The following is a 23,063-nucleotide window of genomic DNA, read 5'->3' on the forward strand; positions in this document are numbered from 1 at the left end:
TCAGAACAACAGGTTTGGGGTTGATGCAAGAAGGCAGAAAGCTGGAGATAGGCCTGAATTGCAATCTACTTTACTCTTAGGATTGCCTTTGCTGCATCCCAAAGGGTTTTGACTGTCGTGTTTTCATTTTCCTTTACTTCCATGTATTTTTTAATTTCTTCTTTAATTTCCTGATTAATCCATTCATTCTTCAGTAGGATGTTCTTTAACCTCCATGTATTTGAGGGCTTTCCAAATTTTTTCTTGTGGTTGATTTCAAGTTTCATAGCATTGTGATCTGAAAATATGCATGGTATGATCTTGATCTTTTTGTACTTGTTGAGGGCTGATTTGTGACCCAGTATGTGATCTATTCTGAAGAATGCTGCATGTGCCCTCGAGAAGAATGTGTATGCTGGTGCTTGAAGATGAGATGTTTTTAATATATCTGTTAAGTCCATCTGGTCTAGGATGTGAAAAAAGCCATTGTTACCTTATTGATTTTCTGCTTAGTTGATCTGTTCATTGTTGTACGTGGGATAGTAAAGTTTCCTACTATTATCAAAGAGTTTCTTTATGTTTGTGATTAATATATTTATTTGGGTTCTTCCAAGTTGGGGGCATAAATATTTATAATTGTTAACTTTTCTTGATGGATAGACCCCTTAATTGTGATATAATGCCCTTCTTCATCTCTTGGTACAGTCTTTGTTTTAAAATCTAGTTGGTCTGATACAAGTATGGCTACTCTGGCTTTCTTTTGACTCCATTAGCATGATAGGTGGCTCTCCATCCCCTCACTTTCAATCTGCAGGTGTCTTTAAGTCTAAAATGAATCTCTTGTAAGCTGCATATAGATGGATCTTTGTTTTTTTTCCCCCCATTCTGATACCCTATGTCTTTTGATTGGAGCATTTAGTCTACTTACATTCAGAGTGATTATTAAAAGATACGAATTTAGGGGCGCCTGGGTGGCGCAGTCGGTTAAGCGTCCGACTTCAGCCAGGTCACGATCTCGCGGTCCGTGAGTTCGAGCCCCGAGTCAGGCTCTGGGCTGATGGCTCAGAGCCTGGAGCCTGTTTCCGATACTGTGTCTCCCTCTCTCTCTCTGCCCCTCCCCCGTTCATGCTCTGTCTCTCTCTGTCCCAAAAATAAATAAAAAACGTTGAAAAAAAAATTAAAAAAAAAAAAAAGATAGGAATTTAGTGTCATTATGTTACCTATAGAGTTGGTGTTTCTGGTGATGTTCTCTGGTCCTTTGTAGTCTTTGTTGCTTTGGTCTTCTTTTTTATTTTTTCCTCCACTAAGAGTGCCCCCCCTCCTTAAAATTTCTTGCAGAGCTGGTTTAGTGGTAAGGCACTCCTTTGGTTTTTGTTTGTCTAGGAAACTCTTTATCTCTCCTTCTATTCTGAATGACAGCCCTGCTGGATAAAGGATTCTTGGCTGCATATTTTTCCTATTCAACACATTGAATATTTTCTGCCACTCCTTTCTGGCTGTCAGAAAGGCTGAAATTAACAACTCAGGAAACAACATATGCTAGTGAGGATGTGGACAAAGGGGGACCCTTTTGCACTGTTGATAAGAATGCAAACTGGTGCAGCCACTCTGGAAAACAGTATGGAGGTTTCTTAAAAAGTTAAAATTAGAACTAACCTATGACCCAGCAATTGCCCTACTAGGTATTTATCCAAAGGATACAAAAATGCTGATTCAAAGGGGCACATGCCCCCAATGTTTATAGCAGCATTACTAACAATAGATAAATTATGGAAAGAGCCCAAATGTCCATTGACTGATGAATGGATAAAGAAGATGTGTGTGTGTGTGTGTGTGTGTGTGTGTGTGTGTGTGTATAGACACACACACCTGTATGGATACACACGCAATGGAATACTACTCAGCAATGAAAAAGAATGAAGTCTTGCCATTTGCAGCAATGTAGATGGAACTAGAGATTATATTATGCTAAGTGAAATAAGTTAGAGAAAGACAAATATATGATTTCATTCATATGTGGAATTTGAGAAACAAAACAGATGAACATAAGGGAAGGGAAAGAAAAATAAGATAATAACAGAGAGGGGGCAAGCCATAAGAGACTTTTAAATACAGAGAACAAACTGAGAGTTGCTGGAGGGGAGGTGGGTTGGGGGGTTGGCCAGATGGTGATGAGCATTAAGGGGGGCACTTGTTGGGATGAGCACTGGGTGTTGTATGTAAGTGATAAATCACTGGGTTCTACTCCTGAAACCAATACTATACGATGCTAACTATCTTGAATTTCAATAAATAAATTTAAATATATATAATGGAATATTAATCAGCCACCAAGAAGGAAATCTTCTAGATTTCTAGAGCTAGAATGTACTATGCTAAGTGAAAGTGAAATAAGTCAATCAGAGAAAGACAGATACAATATGATTTCATCATATGTGGAATTTAAGAAACAAAATAGATGAGTATATTGGAAGAGGCAAAAGGAGAGGAGAGAGAGAGAGAAACAAAACACAGTAGACTCTTAATGATTGAGAACAAACGGAGGGTTGATGGAAGAAGGGAGGTAGGAGATGGACTGATGGGTACTAAGGGTACTATGGGTACCCTTAGATGGGTGATGGGTACTAAGGAGGGCACTTGTGAAGAGCACTGGGTGTTGTAAGTGATGAATCACTGAATTCTGCTCTTGAAACCAATATTGCACTGTATGTTAACTAACTAAAATTAACATTTTTTTTTAAAAGGGAGAAAAAAGAAAGCTAAGGTTGAGGGTGTTGGGGTAACCTGACTTGAACTTTGAGTTCAAGCAGAAGGGGTGCTGGGAGTTATGGGGTGTTTGCCACATTGCCTTTCTCATTATGGTTTTCCTTCTTCTGGCTTGTCATTGAATTTTACAGGGAGGGTGGGGGAGGTTGTGTGTTTAGAAGGGCAAGTCCTTGGGCCCAGTAGAGAAGACATTCCATGGTGACGGTTGTGGAATGTTTCCCCCTGGAGTGTCAATGAAGAGGATGTCCTAGGTCTGCACACTCCACAGTCTCAGAGGGCAGACATTCCTCTGTGGCCTGGAATGTGTTCTTACCAGTTACCTGGCAGTGGTTTGATTCACCTTGCTGTACACGGTCCTTCAGGCTACAGGACTTTGGGAAGCACAGGTGTCATCTGGGAATCCAGGATCTTTGGCTGATAAAGTTGGCTCTAAAATGAGCTACTTGCATAAGGAGACTATCTTCGTGAGACAGAATCGAACTCACCTGCTACCAGATGTGCTGGTTGTGTGTGCTCTTATCTACATTTATGCAAAGTCTTACATAAGCATGCAGTGAGGAACAAGCTTCAGAAACTGACAGCTGTTCTCAGCAAGGGCTTGTGTGTGCTGTGTTCTCAGTCCATTTAATTAAAGTATTACTATCCCCATTTTGTATATAAGAAAACTGAGGCTCAGCACTGGTATGTGGTAGAGTGAGGCTTCAACCCCAGGACTGCCTAATGTCCCAGGCTTTGCCCTTTTCCTCTGTACTATATTGTATTCTTATTGGTTTGAAGATGTTTGGAACAGAAAAAATGAGCAGGTTTTAAAACTCCTCATGTGAGGTGAGCCTGATTCCCATGTGGTCCCTTCATCTGTGGAGTGACTTTTGCCTCCATCAGTCCATTAGCAGCCTTGGCATCAGGTAGTGCTGTCTGTATCTGGGCCCCACCAGGATGTGCCTTACAGCAGGGTGAGGACTGGGTCATTCTCTTGGGCCTCTCCCCTCCCACCTACTCCTGAACCTCTGCCCTGTGTCACTTCATCACAGCCACATTGTTCAAGCCACGCAGAAGCAAGTGTGAGCATCTAGATCTGCTCCACACTCAGTGGGATGTGACACCCTTCTGTACCCCAACCCGTGGGGCATGTGCACGCACTCTCACATAAACCTGTACATCATGACTTCTCAAGAGTGACAGTAGACATACAATGACAGCCTCAAACCCCTTCCCCCCAAACTAAGACCCAGTGGATGGTCTCCTGAGGCCCCTTTAGCTTCTGGGCCCTGGCATGTTCCTGCACAGGAGCTGCTTGACAGACAGAGCCATTTCAGGTGGATACTCGTGTCCTTTGGATTTCCTAGCTTCCTATAAGCCCCTCAGAGGACAGCTCAGGACTCTCCCCTTCAGTGGGTCAGCACCTGCAACAGGCAGGGAGCACATCGATCTCACCTGTCACTGTGTCCCCAGGCCTCAAAAGTGTCTGCCCCTGGTGGATGAACAGTCACACGAGTATACAGGTTGGTGTATACTGCTTTGCTACTTTAAACCAGTTAATATGCTTATTTGATATATGTTCTCAATCCCAAAATGTGAATACTAAAGATTCCTGGGGATTAAATGAAGTAACTCAAATGATACACTACATGCTTGATAATTAATTACAATTGTTGTGGTTAACTCCAAATTCAAGCAGTAGAAAGCTCTTGCTCTTGTATTTTCCAGTTCAGTGGCAGCCTTAACAATGGCACCAAGGGTAATCATTGGCTACTTTTAAGCAACTCTTACCATTTTCACTCTCCTTACTACTTCTGACATTTTCCTGCTTTTCCTTCTCTGCTGCCTCTTCTTTCAAATGCCGTGGTAGCTTCTTCCCCCTGCTCCCATCATAGTATCAGAGAACAGCAGGACATTATGGGATCAGGAAGTTTGCTAGGAGTTGCATTGCATCTGTAGACTGCTTTGGGGACATCGTAACAATTAAGTCTGTTGATCCATGAACATGAGATAGCTTTCCTTTTTTTTTTTTTTTTTGTATCTTCTTTAATTTCTTTCAACAACTGTGTATAGTTTTTACTGTACAAGTCTTTTGTCTCCTTGGTTAAGTTTATTCCTGAGTATTTTATTCTTTTTGATGCTATTGTAAATAGAATTGTTTTCTTAATTTCCTTTTCAGATTGTTCATTGTCCGTGTACAGAAACAACTGATTTTTATGTGTTCATTTTGTGTCCTGCAACTTTTCTGAATTCATTTATTTGTTCGAACAGTTTTTTAATATGAAATTTGTTATCAAATTGGTTTCCATACAACACCCAGTGCTCATCCCAAAAGGTGCCCTCCTCAATACCCATCACCCACCCTCCCCCCCACAACCCCCCATCAACCCTCAGTTTGTTCTCACAGTTTTTTGTATGGGGGAGGGGCAGTCTTCAGGGTTTTCTACATATAAGATCATGTCATCTGTGAATAGACTTACTTAACTTTATTTCTTCCTTTTCAATTTGGATGCTTTCTAGTTCTTTTTCTTGCCTAATCTCCCTGGCTAGAACTTCTAGTACTGTGTTGAATAGAAGTGGTGAGAGGACTCTTGTCTTGTTCCTGATCTTAGAGGAAAAGCTTTCAGTTTTTCGCTGGTGAGGATAATGTTCATTGTGGGTTTGTCACATGTGGCCTTTATTATGTTGAGTTTCCTTCTATTCCTGGGTTTGTTTTTTGTTTGTTTGTTTTGTTTTGTTCTTAGTATTTTTATCATGAAAGGGTGTTGAATTTTGTCAGATATTTTTTCTGGATCAATTGAGGTGATCATGTGGGTTTTTTTCCCTTGATTCTGTTGACCAGATATTTTTAGGGAGCTAAATTATATGCAAACTAAGAAACAAAGCCAGTGGAGCTTTGTTCACCTTTTCAGGAATTGGCTGGTCAGAAGATGGACATTTTGGCATTATTATTAAAGACCTAAATGTTAGACCCAACTCTGGCAAAAAACAACAAGTCCTTTGCTCTGTTAAATATTTTCTTTGTATTTCTCCTATTATTTCTCATTACGTGCTGTGTACAAGTGCTAAATGTTAATTGGTTAGTTAGATATTTGAGCCCCCTTTTAAAGTCTGAGGATTCATAGTAACTGCCAATAAGAAATAGCTTTCCATATATAAATGGTGAGTTAGTATGTGTGGGGTAGAGGACACTGTTTTAAAGTCAACTATGAAAGAGGCAGGGACACAGCTTGAATTTCATTTCCATGAAGAGTCAGGGCTTTTTAATTTAGGAAGAAACCATGGAACTATGTGGATGAAATGATAATAATATCTGGGATGATTTGTTTTGAAATAACCTTGTGGGAGTGGGAGGGGGAGAAGGTGTAAAAATGAAACAAGAGTGACAATATGTTAAGTTCATTATATATTCTCTGTATTTTTGTATCTGTTTGAGATTTCTCATAATAAAAAGTTCAGAAAAGAAACTCAATGTAAATTAATGATGATGTTGCAGCTTTATATGGAAATACTTCATAGCCATTACAGTTAACACTTATGAAGAATTTTAATGATATGATATAAGAAAACCAGGAAGTCAGTCTTCCTAACAAGGTATATGTGTGCATGTACACACACATATCTGTGTAGACAAAAATATTGGAAGGAAATTCAAACATTAATCAGAGTAACCTTGGTTAAGGTGGGATTATGGATGATTTTCGTTCTCTGTACTTTTTACAGTGAATAAGAGAAAAACATCAAGGTATAACTGACGTACAGCGTTATATTAGTTTCAGGTGTACAATGTAATGATTCAACGTTTCTGTACATTGGTCAGTGCTCATCATGATAAGTGTACTGTTAATCTCCTTTATCTGTTTCACCCATGAAAAAAACAATTTCCAAAAAAGCTTTTTTGAAGGAAAGGAATCAAATCTGCATTGTATAATTTGGTCAAACATTTTTTCCAGTTAAATGTTTTCCATGAACTCTGATCAGTGATTAGGTAAACACCTGTGTGGCTGTTAATCTTGAGCTGTGGGCATGGTTTTGGCCTATACTGTCCTGTACTCTGCCCTGGAATCTGTCTCTGATGGGGTGTGTGCAGGTGAGGTCCTGGGCAAAAAGCAATCACCAAAACCATTTTACTCATTGTTGACTTCTGTTAAGCATGTCCCTTTTAACATGAATTTCCATTTGATTTTAGTGAACTGGATATGATCTCCACGAGGGTGATGGACATTAAGCTTCGAGAAGCTGCAGAAGGCCTTGGGGAGGACAGCACGGGTAAGGCCCTCACTTCTCCTGAGAAGAATCCATGTTTGGTTGTGGGGCAGGGAGAGGGGCTGATGGAGCCAAGCTTTTGGGGTTCTGTGTGTGGAGAGTGGGGGTTCAGTTCACAATGTGTCCAAACACCCCACACCCTTCACTATGACTGGAGAGCACATCCAGATTATTTAAGGCCACTCAGGGCAGTACTCCTTTGCTTCTTTGTCACACACAGGGAGGTTTTAAAGTCATATTCCTCATTCCTGGAGGCAAATCCATCCCCATGTTTGGCTGACTTGAAAGCAAGGAGGAACAATTCAGTGGAGTCACTTATCATCCAAGAACATCCAAAGAATCAGTAGGATGTTGGGAAAAGCATGATATGGCCTGATCATGCAGAAGAAATAATATTATCAAGACAGAGCCTTTGCTGTCTCTCTTTCATGGCTTTGATTCTCCTTCAGAGAACATTATTATACCCCCTACCAAGCCAAATTCCGTCATCTCATTACATGTTCTCAGTGTTACCTGATTAGGTAATTGGTTCACTGTTTTCTATAAATTGCTATTTGTCTAGACAGAGTTGCAAAATTGACCTTAAAAATTTTGATCTCCCCACAATGTACCTTCTTCTTAGGTTAGCCATTTATACTCCCCTTATCTCAGTAACAAAGATCTCCATCACTTTCTTGTTTAAAGTTAAAATGCTAAAAAGTAAAAATAAAGTTAAAATGCTAGTAGTGATTTTCTTTGTTGTACTTTAGTGGGAACAGCTTCCAATAATATTAAATCCTAGATGCTAACCCTTAGCTTCAAATACTAATTTCATTAAAGAGTCTATTTCATATATTATAGGTAGATTTTCCTTATTATTCCATATTAGAACTACTTTTCCTCTGTCACATTTTGGTAGACACCAAATAAGCCTAAATATAAGGTGAGGTTTTAAAAATTAACTCTGATGGAGGCACCTGGGTGGTTCAGTCAGTTGAGCATCTGGCTCTTGATTTTGGCTTAGGTCTGAGCTTGGATGCGTAGGTCTTGATTCCAGGTTTGTGGGATAGAGCCCCACATCAGGCTCTGTGCTGAACATGGAGTCTGCTTAGGATTCTCTCTCTCTGTCCCTTTGCCCATCTCTCTCACTCTCTCTTTCTCTCTCTCTCAAATAAAAATAAAAAAATAAAAATCCTGAGAGAGAAAATGGAATTTCAAAATTTCTCATATTACAGGATACTGAATTATTTCTGATTTTAAACAAAAAATACTCTTTGAAGAAGCATTTCATTAGTCATTAGTCTGAAACAACCTCCATAAATGCTAGTTTGGGATGGTTATGGAGGCTACCATGAAGAATCAGGTTTAAAAAAATTTTTTTTTAACATTTATTCATTTTTGAGAGACAGAGTGTGAGCAGGGAAGGGGCAGAGGGAGAGGGAGACACAGAATCCAAAGCAGGCTCCAGGCTCTGAGCTGTCAGCACAGAGCCTGATATGGGGTTCGAACCCACGAACCTTGAGATCATGACTTGAGCTGAAGTCAGACGCTTAACCAACTGAGCCACCGAGGTGCCCCTTTGATAAATTTTTTAAAAATGTTTATTTTACTTTTGAGAGAGAGAGAGAGAGACAGAGCATGAATGGGGGAGGGGCAGAGAGAGAGGGAGACACAGAATCCGAAGCAGGGTTCAGGCTCTGAGCTGTCAGCGCAGGGCCCGACGTGGGGCTTGAACTCATGGACTGCAAGATCATAACCTGAACTGAAGTCAGACTCTTAACTGACTGAGCCACCCAGGTACCCCTACAATCAATTTTTAAAAAGAAAGAGAGAAATTAAATATTCTTTTTTTCTGAACAATAGTAAGTTAAGTTATTCAGGTCAACTCCTTCCCATTTAAAATTTGAAATTCTAGATAAGCTTCAACAAATGAGGTTGGGAAAACTGGATAGCCACATGCAAAAGAATGAAACTGAATCACTTTCTTTCACATATACAAAAATAAACTAAAAAAAATCATAAAATTAAAAAAAAATAAACTCCAAATGAATTAAGGACCTAAATGTGAGGCCTGAAAACACAAAAATTCTTGAAGCGAGCATAGGCAGTAATCTCTCTGACATTTTTCTAGAAATGTCTTCTGAGGCAAGGGAAATAAAGGCAAAAATGAACTATTGATACTACATCAAAATAAAAATTTTCTGCACAGCAAAGGAAATAGTCCTTTCCTTTAGTCCAAAACTAAAAAGCAACCTACTGAATGGGAGAAGATATTTGCAAATGACATATCTGATAAAATATTAGTATCCAAAATATGTAAAGAACTGATACAACTCAATATTCACAAAACAAATAATCCAGTTAAAAAATGGACAGAAGACATGAATAGATATTTCTCTAAAGAAGACATACAGATGGCCAACAGACACATGAAAAGATGCTCAGCATCACTCATCATCAAGGAAATGCCCACCAAAACTACAATGAGATATCACTTCACAACTATCAGAATGGTTAAAATCAACAACACAAGAAACAACAGGTGTTGGTGAAGATGTAGAGAAAAAAGAATCTTCTTGCATTGTTTGTGGGAATGCAGATTGGTGCAGCCATTGCAGAAAATAGTATGGAGCTTCCTCAAAAAATTAAAAATAGAACTATCCTACAATCCAGAAATCACACTATTGGATATTTACTCCCAAAACACAAAAACACTAACTCAAAGGGATACATGCACCCCTATGTTCATTGTAGCATTATTTGAAATACACAAACTATGGAAGCAGCTGAAGTGTTCATCAATAGATGAGTAGATGAAGAAAAAGTGGTATACACACACACACACATATACACACATATGTACACACACACACACACACACATACATACAGTGGACTGTTTTTCAGCCGTAAAAAAGAATGGAATCTTGCCATTTGCAACAACATGGATAGAGCTAGAGAGTATAATGCTAAGTGTAATAAGACGGAGAAAGACAAATAATCGTGTGATCTCACTCATTTGTGGAATTTAATTAACAATACAAATGAGTAAAGGGGGAAAAAAGAGAGAGACAAACCAAGAATCAGACTCTTAACTATAGAGAACAATTTGATGGTTACCAGAGGGAAAGTGGGAGAGGGGATGGGGGAAATAGGGGATGTGGATAAAAGAGTATCATGATGGAAAAAAAAAATAAAATGAGAAAAAATTTATCACTTACCATGATGAAAAAAATGAGAAAAAACTCTAGGTAAGACCATTTACCTCTTAAAAATCTTTTTAAAAGTAAGAAATAAGATAGCCAGAATTGAAAGAGAAATGGTGATCTGCAGAGATAAGCGGTCATAGAAACCACTTTTGCCCTCAGATCATTGATCAATCTTGGAAATTTTGAATTTCATTTTCATGTCTTCATGGAGTGGTAGATGAGAGAAAGGGTCAGATATCAAAGTACATGTCTGTACAAGGTGGGCTGTCTAACAGAAGACCCTCTTAACTCGAAGGTGGGAGCCCAAGGAGCAATAAAATCAGAGTAAGTGTGAATAAGAGGTAAAGCACCTCTTTATGGATTTGTAGCTTGAGTTTGTATCACTTAAGTAATTTAGAGAATCTCAACCCTTGAACTTGGCTAATATTCCTAGACTGGATGTGACTATAGGTACCTTGTCGAATCAGACAATCTTTTTTGAAGAAAAGTACCTCTACCTAGACTTCAAAATATTACAGAAAATAATATTTTCAAAAAGTTCCATGACAAACACAGTCAGTGATAACCACATATATAAAGTCATAGGGCACCATGAATGAGAAGCAACATGTTCTAGGTTTAATTAGGTCTCCCCAAAAGTCATATATTGAAGTCCTGACCCCTGGCACCTCAGAATATGACCTTATTTGGAAGTTGGGTCATTGCAGATGGAGTTAGTTAAGAAAAGGTTATACTGGAATATGGTGGGCCCCTAAACTGTGACTGATGCCGTTATCAAAAGAGGAAATATGAACATAGACACGCACACAAGGAGAACACCATATGAAGATGAAGTCATATCAGGGTGGTGGCATCTACAGGACATGGAATGTCAAAAATTGCCAGCAAACCACCAGAAGTTAGAGGATGGAATAGATGTCACGGCCCTTTCAAGGAAGCAACCATGCCAATAACACCTTAATCTCAAACTTCTAGCCTCCAGATCTGAGAGGCAATACACCTCTGTTGTTTAAGCTGCTCAGTTTGTTCTATTTTGTGACAACAGCCCTAACAAACTGGCACACAGGAGAAACGGGGTGCCTGGATGGCTCACTTGGTTGTGTCCAACTTTTGGTTTCAGCCCAGGTCATGATCTTGCGGTTTGTGAGTTCGGGCCCCACATCAGGCTCTGCACTGGCAGTGTGGAGTCTGCTTGGGATTCTTTCTCTCCCTCTCTCTCTGCCCCTTCCCCACTCATGCTGTCTCTGTCTCAAAATAAATGGGTAAAATTTTTAATAAAAAAATACACAGCAGAAACAAGAGAAACATAAAAGATACACAAAAGAATCAAATACCAGAATGATCAAATATATGCTATAAAGCAATTGTGCATAGTAACTATGTTTAAAGATAATTTTAAAAAGCTTGAAAATATTTGGAAGGAACAGAGAACTATGAAAAAGTGTCATAACACTCAGCCAGTGCTCTAAGGGAGATAAGTAAAAGGGATACAGATAGAAGGAAGAAGTGAAATTATCTTTATTTGCAGATGACATGATTATACAAAATATCAAAAAAGTACTTAGATCTCTTAAGCAAGGTTAGCAAGATTGCAAGATACAGGTCAGTATACAAATATCAATTGTATTTCTGTATAACTAGCAGTGAAAAATTATAAAACTGAAATTTTTAAAAGTACAATTTACAATAGCACAAACAAAAATAAATACTTAGGTACATATCTAACAACATGTATGCAGGACCTGTGTACTGAAAAAAAAAATTGTTTAAAGAAAGACCTAGGTCAACAAAGACCTAAATACGTGGAGTGGTATATTATGTGTTGTGGACTGAATACTTGTGTCCCCACATTCATGTTAAAATCCGAATACCACCATGTGATGATATTAGGAGGGTGGGGCCTTTGGGAGGTAATTAGGTCATGAGGGTGGAACCCTCAAGAATGGAATTGGTACCCTTATCAGAAGAGACCAGAGAGCTACTTGCTTTCTTTCTGCCACTTACAGACACAGTGAGAAGTTGTAATCAGCAACCTATAAGAGAGCCCCAAAAGAAGCCCACCGTGGTGCCTCCCTGATCTCAAACTTCTAGCTTCCAGAACAGTGAGCAATGAATTTCTGTCACTCATAAGCCACCCAGTCTATGGTACTTTATTAGAGCAGCCTGAACGGACTAAAACTACATTTACAGATTGGACGGTTGTGTTGCTAAAAGGTCAGTTCTCCCCCCATTGAGCTGCAGAATGGTGTGTTAGTACATGTGGGCTAGAATATACTGTTGCTGGTTGATAGGAAGATGGCGGCGTAGGAGGACGCTGGGCTCACCGGGCGTCCTGCTGATCACTTAGATTCCACCTACACCTGCCTAAATAACCCAGAAAACCGCCAGAGGATTAGCAGAACGGAGTCTCCGGAGCCAAGCGCAGACGCAGACGAGAGGCCCACGGAAGAGGGTAGGAAGGGCGGCGAGGCGGTGCGTGCTCCACGGACTGGTGGGAGGGAGCCGGGGCGGAGGGGCAGCCTGCCGGCCAAGCAGAGCCCCCGAGTCTGGCTGGCAAAAGCGGAGGGGCGGACGGAGTGTGTTCCGACAGCAATCGCGACTTAGCGTCTGGGAGGTCATAAGTTAACAGCTCTGCTGAGAAAGCAGGAAGGCTGGAGGACAACGGGAGGGAGAGTTGCTGAGCCCCGGAATGACAGAGCTCAGTTTGGCGGGGAACAAAGGCGCTCTCCATCGCCACCTCCCTTGCCCATCCCCCAGCCAAAATCCCAAAGGGAACCAGTCCCTGCCAGGGAACTTGCTTGCTCCTCGCAAACACCCAACGCTATGCTTCTGCGGAGCCACCCCTCCAGCAGCGGGTCTGACTCCCTCCCGCTGCCACAGGGCCCCTCCTGAAGTGGATCACCTAAGGAGAAGTGAGCTAAGCCTGCCCCTCCTGCCCCGGTGCACCTTGCCTGCCCACCCCAGCTAATACGCCACATCCCCAGCACCACAAGCCTGGCAGTGTGCAAGTAGCCCAGACGGGCCACGCCACCCCACAGTGAATCCCGCCCCTAGGAGAGGGGAAGAGAAGGCACACACCAGTCTGACTGTGGCCCCAGGGGTGGGCTGGGGGCAGACATCAGGTCGGACTGCGGCTCCGCCCACCAACTCCAGTTATACACCACAGCAGAGGGGAAGTGCCCTGCAGGTCCTCACCACTCCAGTGACTATCCAAAATGACCAAACGGAAGAATTCCCCTCAGAAGAATCTCCAGGAAATAACAACAGCTAATGAACTGATCAAAAAGGATTTAAATAATATAACAGAAAGTGAATTTAGAATAATAGTCATAAAATTAATCGCTGGGCTTGAAAACAGTATAGAGGACAGCAGAGCATCTCTTGCTACAGAGATCAAGGACTAAGGAACAGTCAGGAGGAGCTGAAAAACGCTTTAAACGAAATGCAAAACAAAATGGAAACACGATGGCACAGATTGAAGAGGCAGAGGAGAGAATAGGTGAACTAGAAGATAAAGTTATGGAAAAAGAGGAAGCTGAGAAAAAGATAAAAAAATCCAGGAGTATGAGGGAAAATTAGAGAACTAAGTGATACACTAAAAAGAAATAATATACACATAATTGGTATCCCAGAGGAGGAAGAGAGAGGGAAAGGTGCTGAAGGGGTACTTGAAGAAATTATAGCTGAGAACTTCCCTGAACTGGGGAAGGAAAAAGGCATTGAAATCCAAGAGGCACAGAGAACGCCCTTCAGACGTAACTTGAATCAATCTTCTGCACGACATATCAGAGTGAAACTGGCAAAATACAAGGATAAAGAGAAAATTCTGAAAGCAGCAAGGGATAAACGTGCCCTCACATATAAAGGGAGACCTATAAGACTCGTGACGGATCTCTCCTTTGAAACTTGGCAGGCCAGAAAGGATTGGCACGATATCTTCAGTGTGCTAAACAGAAAAAATATGCAGCCGAGAATCCTTTATCCAGCAAGTCTGTCATTTAGAATAGAAGGAGAGATAAAGGTCTTCCCAAACAAACAAAAACTGAAGGAATTTGTCACCACGAAACCAGCCCTACAAGAGATCCTAAGGGGGATCCTGTGAGACAAAGTACCAGAGACATCACTACAAGCATAAAACATACAGACATCACAATGACTCTAAACCCATATCTTTCTATAATAACACTGAATGTAAATGGATTAAATGCGCCAACTAAAAGACATAGGGTATCAGAATGGATAAAAAAACAAGACCCATCTATTTGCTGTCTACAAGAGACTCATTTTAGATCTGAGGACACCTTTAGATTGAGAGTGAGGGGATGGAGAACTATTTATCATGCTCCTGGAAGCCAAAAGAAAGCTGGAGTAGCCATACTTATATCAGACAAACTAGACTTTAAATTAAAGGCTGTAACAAGAGATGAAGAAGGGCATTATATAATAATCACAGGGTCTATCCACCAGGAAGAGCTAACTATTATAAATGTCTATGCGCCAAATACCCGAGCCCCCAGATATATAAAACAATTACTCATAAACATAAGCAACCTTATTGATAAGAATGTGGTCATTGCAGGGGACTTTAACACCCCACTTACAGAAATGGATAGATCATCTAGACACACAGTCAATAAAGAAACAAGGGCCCTGAATGATACATTGGATCAGATGGACTTGACAGATATATTTAGAACTCTGCATCCCAAAGCAACAGAATATACTTTCTTCTCGAGTGCACATGGAACATTCTCCAAGATAGATCATATACTGGGTCACAAAACAGCCCTTCATAAGTTTACAAGAATTGAAGTCATACCATGCATACTTTCAGACCACAATGCTATGAAGCTTGAAATCAACCACAGGAAAAAGTCTGGAAAACCTCCAAAAGCATGGAGGTTAAAGAACACCCTACTAAAGAATGAGTGGGTCAAAGAGGCAATTAGAGAAGAAATTAAAAAATATATGGAAACAAACAAAAATGAAAATACAACAATCCAAACGCTTTGGGAGACAGCGAAGGCAGTCCTGAGAGGAAAATACATTGCAATCCAGACCTATCTCAAGAAACAAGAAAAATCCCAAATACAAAATCTAACAGCACACCTAAAGGAAATAGAAGCAGAACAGCAAAGGCAGCCTAAACCCAGCAGAAGAAGAGAAATCATAAAGATCAGAGCAGAAATAAACAATATAGAATCTAAAAAAACTGTAGAGCAGGTCAACGAAACCAAGAGTTGGTTTTTTGAAAAAATAAAATTGATAAACCTCTAGCCAGGCTTCTCAAAAAGAAAAGGGAGATGACCCAAATAGATAAAATCATGAATGAAAATGGAATTATTACAACCAATCCCTCAGAAATACAAGCAATTATCAGGGAATACTATGAAAAATTATATGCCAACAAATTGGACAACCTGGAAGAAATGGACAAATTCCTAAACACCCACACTCTTCCAAAACTCAATCAGGAGGAAATAGAAAGCTTGAACAGACCCATAACCAGCGAAGAAATTGAATCGGTTATCAAAAATCTCCCAACAAATAAGAGTCCAGGACCAGATGGCTTCCCAGGGGAGTTCTACCAGACGTTTAAAGCAGAGATAATACCTATCCTTCTCAAGCTATTCCAAGAAATAGAAAGGGAAGGAAAACTTCCAGACTCATTCTATGAAGCCAGTATTACTTTGATTCCTAAACCAGACAGAGACCCAGTAAAAAAAGAGAACTACAGGCCAATATCCCTGATGAATATGGATGCAAAAATTCTCAATAAGATACTAGCAAATCGAATTCAACAGCATATAAAAAGAATTATTCACCATGATCAAGTGGGATTCATTCCTGGGATGCAGGGCTGGTTCAACATTCACAAATCAATCAACGTGATACATCACATTAATAAAAGAAAAGATAAGAACCATATGATCCTGTCAATCGATGCAGAAAAGGCCTTTGACAAAATCCAGCACCCTTTCTTAATAAAAACCCTTGAGAAAGTCGGGATAGAAGGAACATACTTAAACATCATAAAAGCCATTTATGAAAAGCCCACAGCTAACATCATCCTCAGTGGGGAAAAACTGAGAGCTTTTTCTCTGAGATCAGGAACACGACAGGGATGCCCACTCTCACTGCTGTTGTTTAACATAGTGCTGGAAGTTCTAGCATCAGCAATCAGACAACAAAAGGAAATCAAAGGCATCAAAACTGGCAAAGATGAAGTCAAGCTTTCACTTTTTGCAGATGACATGATACTATACATGGAAAATCCGATAGACTCCACCAAAAGTCTGCTAGAACTGATACATGAATTCAGCAAAGTTGCAGGATACAAAATCAATGTACAGAAATCCATTGCATTCTTATACACTAACAATGAAGCAACAGAAAGACAAATAAAGAAACTGATCCCATTCACAATTGCACCAAGAAGCATAAAATAGCTAGGAATAAATCTAACCAAAGATGTAAAAGATCTATATGCTGAAAACTATAGAAAGCTTATGAAGGTAATTGAAGAAGATATAAAGAAATGGAAAGACATTCCCTGCTCATGGATTGGAAGAATAAATATTGTCAAAATGTCAATACTGCCCAAAGCTATCTACACATTCAATGCAATCCCAATCAAAATTGCACCAGCATTCTTCTCAAAGATAGGACAAGCAATCCTAAAATTTGTATGGAACCACAAAAGACCCCGCATAGCCAAAGTACTATTGAAGAAGAAAACCAACGCGGGAGGCATCACAATCCCAGACTTTAGCCTCTACTACAAAGCTGTAATCATCAAGACAGCATGGTATTGGCACAAAAACAGACACATAGACCAATGGAATAGAATAGAAACCCCAGAACTAGACCCACAAACGTTGGCCAACTAATCTTTGACAAAGCAGGAAAGAACATCCAATGGAAAAAAGACAGTCTCTTTAACAAATGGTGCTGGGAGAACTGGACAGCAACATGCAGAAGGTTGAAACTAGACCACTTTCTCACACCACTCACAAAAATAAACTCAAAATGGATAAAGGACCTGAATGTGAGACAGGAAACCATCAAAACCCTAGAGGAGAAAGCAGGAAAAGACCTCTCTGACCTCAGCCGTAGCAATCTCTTACTCGACACATCCCCAAAGGCAAGGGAATTAAAAGCAAAAATGAATTACTGGGACCTTATGAAGATAAAAAGCTTCTGCACAGCAAAGGAAACAACCAACAAAACTAAAAGGCAACCAACGGAATGGGAAAAGATATTTGCAAATGACATATCGGACAAAGGGCTAGTCTCCAAAATCTATAAAGAGCTCACCAAACTCCACACCCGAAAAACAAATAACCCAGTGAAGACATGGGCAGAAAACATGAATAGACACTTCTCTAAAGAAGACATCCGGATGGCCTACAGGCACGTGAAAAGATGCTCAATGTCGGTCCTCATCAGGGAAATACAAATCAAAACCACACTCAGATATCACCTCACGCCAGTCAGAGTGGCCAAAATGAACAAATCAGGAGACTATAGATGCTGGAGAGGATGTGGAGAAACGGGAACCCTCTTGCACTGTTGGTGGGAATGCAAATTGGTGCAGCTGCTCTGGAAAGCAGTGTGGAGGTTCCTCAGAAAATTAAAAATAGACCTACCCTATGACCCAGCAATAACACTGCTAGGAATTTACCCAAGGGATACAGGAGTACTGATGCATAGGGGCACTTGTACCCCAATGTTTATAGCAGCACTCTCAACAATAGCCAAATTATGGAAACAGCCTAAATGTCCATCAACTGATGAATGGATAAAGAAATTGTGGTTTATATACACAATGGAGTACTACATGGCAATGAGAAAGAACAAAATATGGCCCTTTGTAGCAACGTGGATGGAACTGGAGAGTGTGATGCTAAGTGAAATAAGCCATACAGAGAAAGACAGATACCATATGGTTTCACTCTTATGTGGATCCTGAGAAACTTAACAGAAACCCATGGAGGAGGGGAAGGAAAAAAAAAAAAAAGAGGTTAGAGTGGGAGAGAGCCAAAGCATAAGAGACTCTTAAACACTGAGAACAAACTGAGGGTTGATGGGGGGTGGGAGGGAGGGGAGGGTGGGTGATGGGTATTGAGGAGGGCATCTTTTGGGATAAGCACTGGGTGTTGTATGGAAACCAATTTGACAATAAATTTCATATATTGAAAAAAAAAAAAAAGAATATACTGTTGCTACGTCTGCTGTGGAAGGCTGGACCCAGATCAGTGATCTACAGCAAGAATATTGACCAGTGATCATTTATTTAATTTCCATGAAAAGTCAGAGATTTTTTTATTTAGGACAAAGCCAAATCCGTATAGATGAAGTGATAATAGTATCTGGGAGGATTTGCTTTGAAATAACCTGGTAGGGATGAGGAGGAGAAGAAAGAGTAAAGATGAATCAGTCATAATCCCAGCAGGATATTTTTCCAACATTGACAAACTGATTTCAAAATTTACATGAAAATGCAAAATAACCAGAATAGTGAAAACAGTTTTTGAAAAGAACAAAATTGGAGGACTCACATTACCTGATTTCAAGACTTATAAGCTACAATAACGAAGCCAAGTGTGGTAATATTGATGAAAAGGATGGATGTGTAGAGCTACAATAGTGTCCAAAAATCAACCCATACAAATGTGGTAAGTTGATCTTTGACAAAAATGCAAAAGTGATTCAAGGGAAAGAGGACTATCTTTTCAACATGGTTGAACATTTTTTCAGCATGGTTATCTTTTCAACATGGTGCTAGAGCAAATTAAACATCCAGTGTAAAAAAAAAAAAAAAAAAAGAACTTTGACCTCTACTTCACAGATGATACAAAAATTAATTTAAAATATATCAAGGGCATAAATGCAGCACTATTAAACCTTTCAAAGAAAACAGAAAATATTTGTGACCTGGAATTATATAAGAGTTCTTAAGACACTTCAATGCCTAAATTGGACTTCAGTACAATTTAAAACTTTTTATCTATGAAAGACCCTGTTAAGAAAATGAAAAGACTTGCTTTGGATCCTGTGTCTCCCCCTCTCTCTGCCCCTTCCCCACTTGTGCTCTGCCTGTCTCTCTCTCTCAAAAATCAATAAACATTTTAAAAAATTACAAAGAAAGAAAGAAAAGAAAGAAAGAAAGAAAGAAACAGGGGAAGGAAGGAAGGAAGGAAGGAAGGAAGGAAGGAAGAAAAAAAGAAAACGAAAAGACAGAGGCACCTGAGTGGCTCATTCTGTTGAGTGTCTGACTTTTGGTTTCCACTCAGGTCCTGATCCCAGGGTTGTGGGATTGAGCCCTGCATTGGGCTCCATGTTGAGCGTGGAGCCTGCTTAAGATTCTCTATCTCCCTCTGCCTCTGCCCTTCTCCCCTGCTCATATACACACTCTCTCTCAAATTAAAAAAAGAAAGAAAAAAAATGAAAAGACAAGTCCAAGGCTGGGAGGAAGTATTTATAAATCACCCTTGACAAGCGACTTGTATTTAGAACTCTCAAAATCGAACACTAGGAAAACAAACAACCCAAATAAAAAATAGGCAAAGGTTTTAAAGGATGCTTTACCAGAAGATACACAGATGCCAAATAAGCTCATGAAAAAGTGCTCAACATCTGTAGCCATTAGGTAATGCAAGTTAAAACTACAATGAGATACTGTTGTACATCTATTAGAATGGCAAAGCAAAACAACAACACATCCAACAGTAGCAAGTGCTGGAGGATGCAGGGCAGCTGGAACTCTCATACTGCTGTTGGGAATGCAAAATGGTATAGCCACTTTTGGAAATAATTCAACAGTTTCTTATCAAATTAAATACACTTAGTCTGTGACCCAGCGATCCTGCTCTTAGGCATTTGCCTAAGAGAAATGAAAACTTACGTTTACACAGAAACCTGTACCAACTTTATTCATAATTGCCAAAAACTGCAATGAATCCAAATGTCCTTCAACTGCTCAATGTTTAAATAAAGTGGTACATCCCTACAATGGAATAGGGCTCGGTAGTAATAAGGAACAAATTACTGCTTGACGTAACCACATGGATTGTTGTGCTGAGTGAAAGAAGCCAGAATCAAAAGGACAGATACTGTATGAATCAATCTATATGACATTCTGGAAAAGGCAAAACTATAGGAACAGAGAAGATATCAGTGGTTTCCAGGGTTTAAAGACCAGGGAAGGGTTTGGATACAAAAGGGCAGCCTGAAGGGTGATGGTATAATTCTGTATCTTGAGATCATTATGCAGCTCTATGTGTACCAAAAAGAGTAAATTTAACTTGTAATATTTAAAATAACTTAAAAAATTATATGCCAGATTTGAAAAACATCAAATGGATTTTTTTAGAAATAAGAAAAACTAGGGGCGCCTGGGTGGCTTAGTCAGTTAAGCATCTAACTCTTGGTTTCAACTCAGGTCATGATCTCATAGTTCGTGAGTTCGAGCACTGCATTGGGCTCTGCGCTGACAGCATGGAGCCTGCCTGAGAGTCTCTCTTTCCCTCTCTCTCTGCCCCTCCTCTGCTCTCTCTGTCTCTCAAAATAAATAAAACTTAAAAAACTATTTAAAAAGAGAAATAAGAATAACTGTTACAATTAGAAATTTATTGGATGGGTTTAACAGCAGATTATATCAGCTCAGGATAGATTAATCATAAGAAAGTAGACAGAAAAGGGGTGCCTGGATGGCTCAGTGGGTGGAATGTGGAACTCTTGATCTCAGGGTTATGAGTTTGAGCCCCTGTAGGGTGTAGAGATTACTTTAAAAATTTTTAAAAAGCATACAGAATATAGAATAGAATGGTAAAATGATGGGAGGTACAGAAGAGAAGAGGCATAGAGATAAGTGAAAGGATGTAATGTACATCTGAGCAGTCTCAAGAGAGGAGAGAGTAGCAGAGAATATTCTAGATTTGATTTAGAAAAAGATGACCCAATCCACAGATTCAAGAAACTGAATAAACCCCAAGAAGGATACATAAAAGGAAAATCCGTACAGAGTGAAATTATAGAAAATCAAAGACAAAATGAAAATCAGTGTGAGAAAAAAAGATTACCTTCAAAGAAGCAAAAAGCTGATGACTGACTTCTCAACCACACAACAGAAGCCACAAAACAGTGAAATAATATTTTCAATATTATTGAAAGAATAAGTTTGAAAAACTAACTGCCAACCTAGAAAATTATACCCAGGAAAAATATATTTTAGGAATGAATGAAATATAAGTCTTTTTCAGACAAACAAAAACTGAATTTGTCATCAGTAGACCCTCTCCAAATCAGATTGTAAAGGAAAATTGTCCTAGATGGAAAGTCTGGAATACAAGAAGGAATGGTGAGCAAGGAAACTGAGAAACAAACAGATATATCTGAATGAACATGGAAGAGTTTTTTAAAAAATGAAAACAAAATAGGACATATAAATAGGATTAAAGTATTCTAAGTTCCTTGTTTTGTCCCATAATAGAATACATAGTATGATTTCTAGGGCAATTACTGAAAAAACAGAGATTAAAGACAGCTTACAAACTCATAGTGGGAAGAACAGAATAACTTTTAAAAGTCAGCTAATCCAAAGGATGGCAATAAAGGAGAGTAAGAAAAAAACACATAAGATGTAGTCTTGTTTTTATTAACGTATCAGTAATTACAGTAAGTATAAGTAGGCTAATTATATTAATTGTTCCAGTTAGACTTAAAGATCATCAGATTGGATTTCTACAACTCTAAGTCCTATATATAAAGATTCAGAAGAGTTGAGAGTAAAAGGATAGAAAAACATGTATCTTGTAAACACTAGGAAAAAGGAAGCTGGATAGATGCGTTAATAGCAGTCAAAACAAAATTTAAGGCAAAAAGCATCACTAAAGATGAAGAGGGCCATTTCACAAAAGGTTCAGTTTCCCAGCGAGATAACAATTGCAACTTTCTCTACTCATTGTAATGTTAAAAGTTATGGAGAAGAAATTGACAGTTAAATAAAACTAAAATCTGCAATCAGAGTAGGTCTTGTTTTTTTTTGAAAGAGAGTATGAGTGGAGGAGGGGCAGAGGGAAGAGGTTGAGAGAGAATCTTAAGCAAGCTCCAAGCCCAGAGTGGAGCCTGATGTGGGGCTCAGTCTCACAACTATGAAATTGTGACATGAGCCAAAATCAAGGGTCAGATGCCTAACCAACTGAGCCACCTAGGCACCCCCAAGAGTGGGTTATTTTTAATACATTTCCATCAGTAAGTGATAGAACAAATGTATTTTAAAAAATTAATAAAGATGAAACGTATTTAGACAACACAAAAAGTAAAGGGCTTGTCCTAATTGACATGTATACAACATTGGCAGAAATACATGATTTTCAAGCACACTGGGAACATTTACCAATTTATGGTAAAGGCCATGAAGCAAATCTCAACAAATTTGAATGGTTTCAAATAATATAGAGCAATTCTCTGACCACAGTGCACTTAAGCTGGAAGTCAATAACAGAAAGATAGTAAGAAAATCTCCAAGGGTTTGGAAATTAAGATCTACTTTCCTAAATAACCTCTAGGTCTAAGAAGGTATTATAATGGAAATTAGAAAATATTTCAACCAAACAACAATGAAAATCTATCAAAACATGTGGATGCAGCTAAACAAGGTTTAGGGGGAGATATATTGCCTTAAATGTGCCTTAAATATAAAATGCCTTAATAAAATAAATAAATGCCTTAAATATAAAAACAAAAAGCCTAAAAATTAATTAGCTAAGTATTCATCTCAAGAAGTTAAAAAGAAAGCACAGTACCTGAAGACGGTAGGAGGAAGGAAAGAGTAAGAACAGAAATTGACACAACAAAAAATAAACATGAAGTAGAGAGAATT

General features: G+C 39.3%; 1 protein-coding gene across 2 annotated transcripts in view; it reads left to right on the forward strand.

The window, feature by feature from the left end:
- The first annotated feature begins 6,917 nt into the window (after nucleotides 1-6,917).
- CRACDL (CRACD like) overlaps nucleotides 6,918-23,063 on the forward strand; it is a 66,362-nt gene continuing 50,216 nt past the window's right edge. For both annotated transcript variants that reach the window (XM_049651379.1, XM_049651380.1), the window contains exon 1: nucleotides 6,918-6,993. In XM_049651379.1, coding sequence (XP_049507336.1) covers nucleotides 6,924-6,993 — 70 coding nt within the window. In that variant the 5' untranslated portion in view covers nucleotides 6,918-6,923. The remainder of the gene's footprint in view (nucleotides 6,994-23,063) is intronic.

Source organism: Panthera uncia (assembly GCF_023721935.1).
Source record: "Panthera uncia isolate 11264 chromosome A3 unlocalized genomic scaffold, Puncia_PCG_1.0 HiC_scaffold_11, whole genome shotgun sequence".
Taxonomy (NCBI): domain Eukaryota; kingdom Metazoa; phylum Chordata; class Mammalia; order Carnivora; family Felidae; genus Panthera; species Panthera uncia.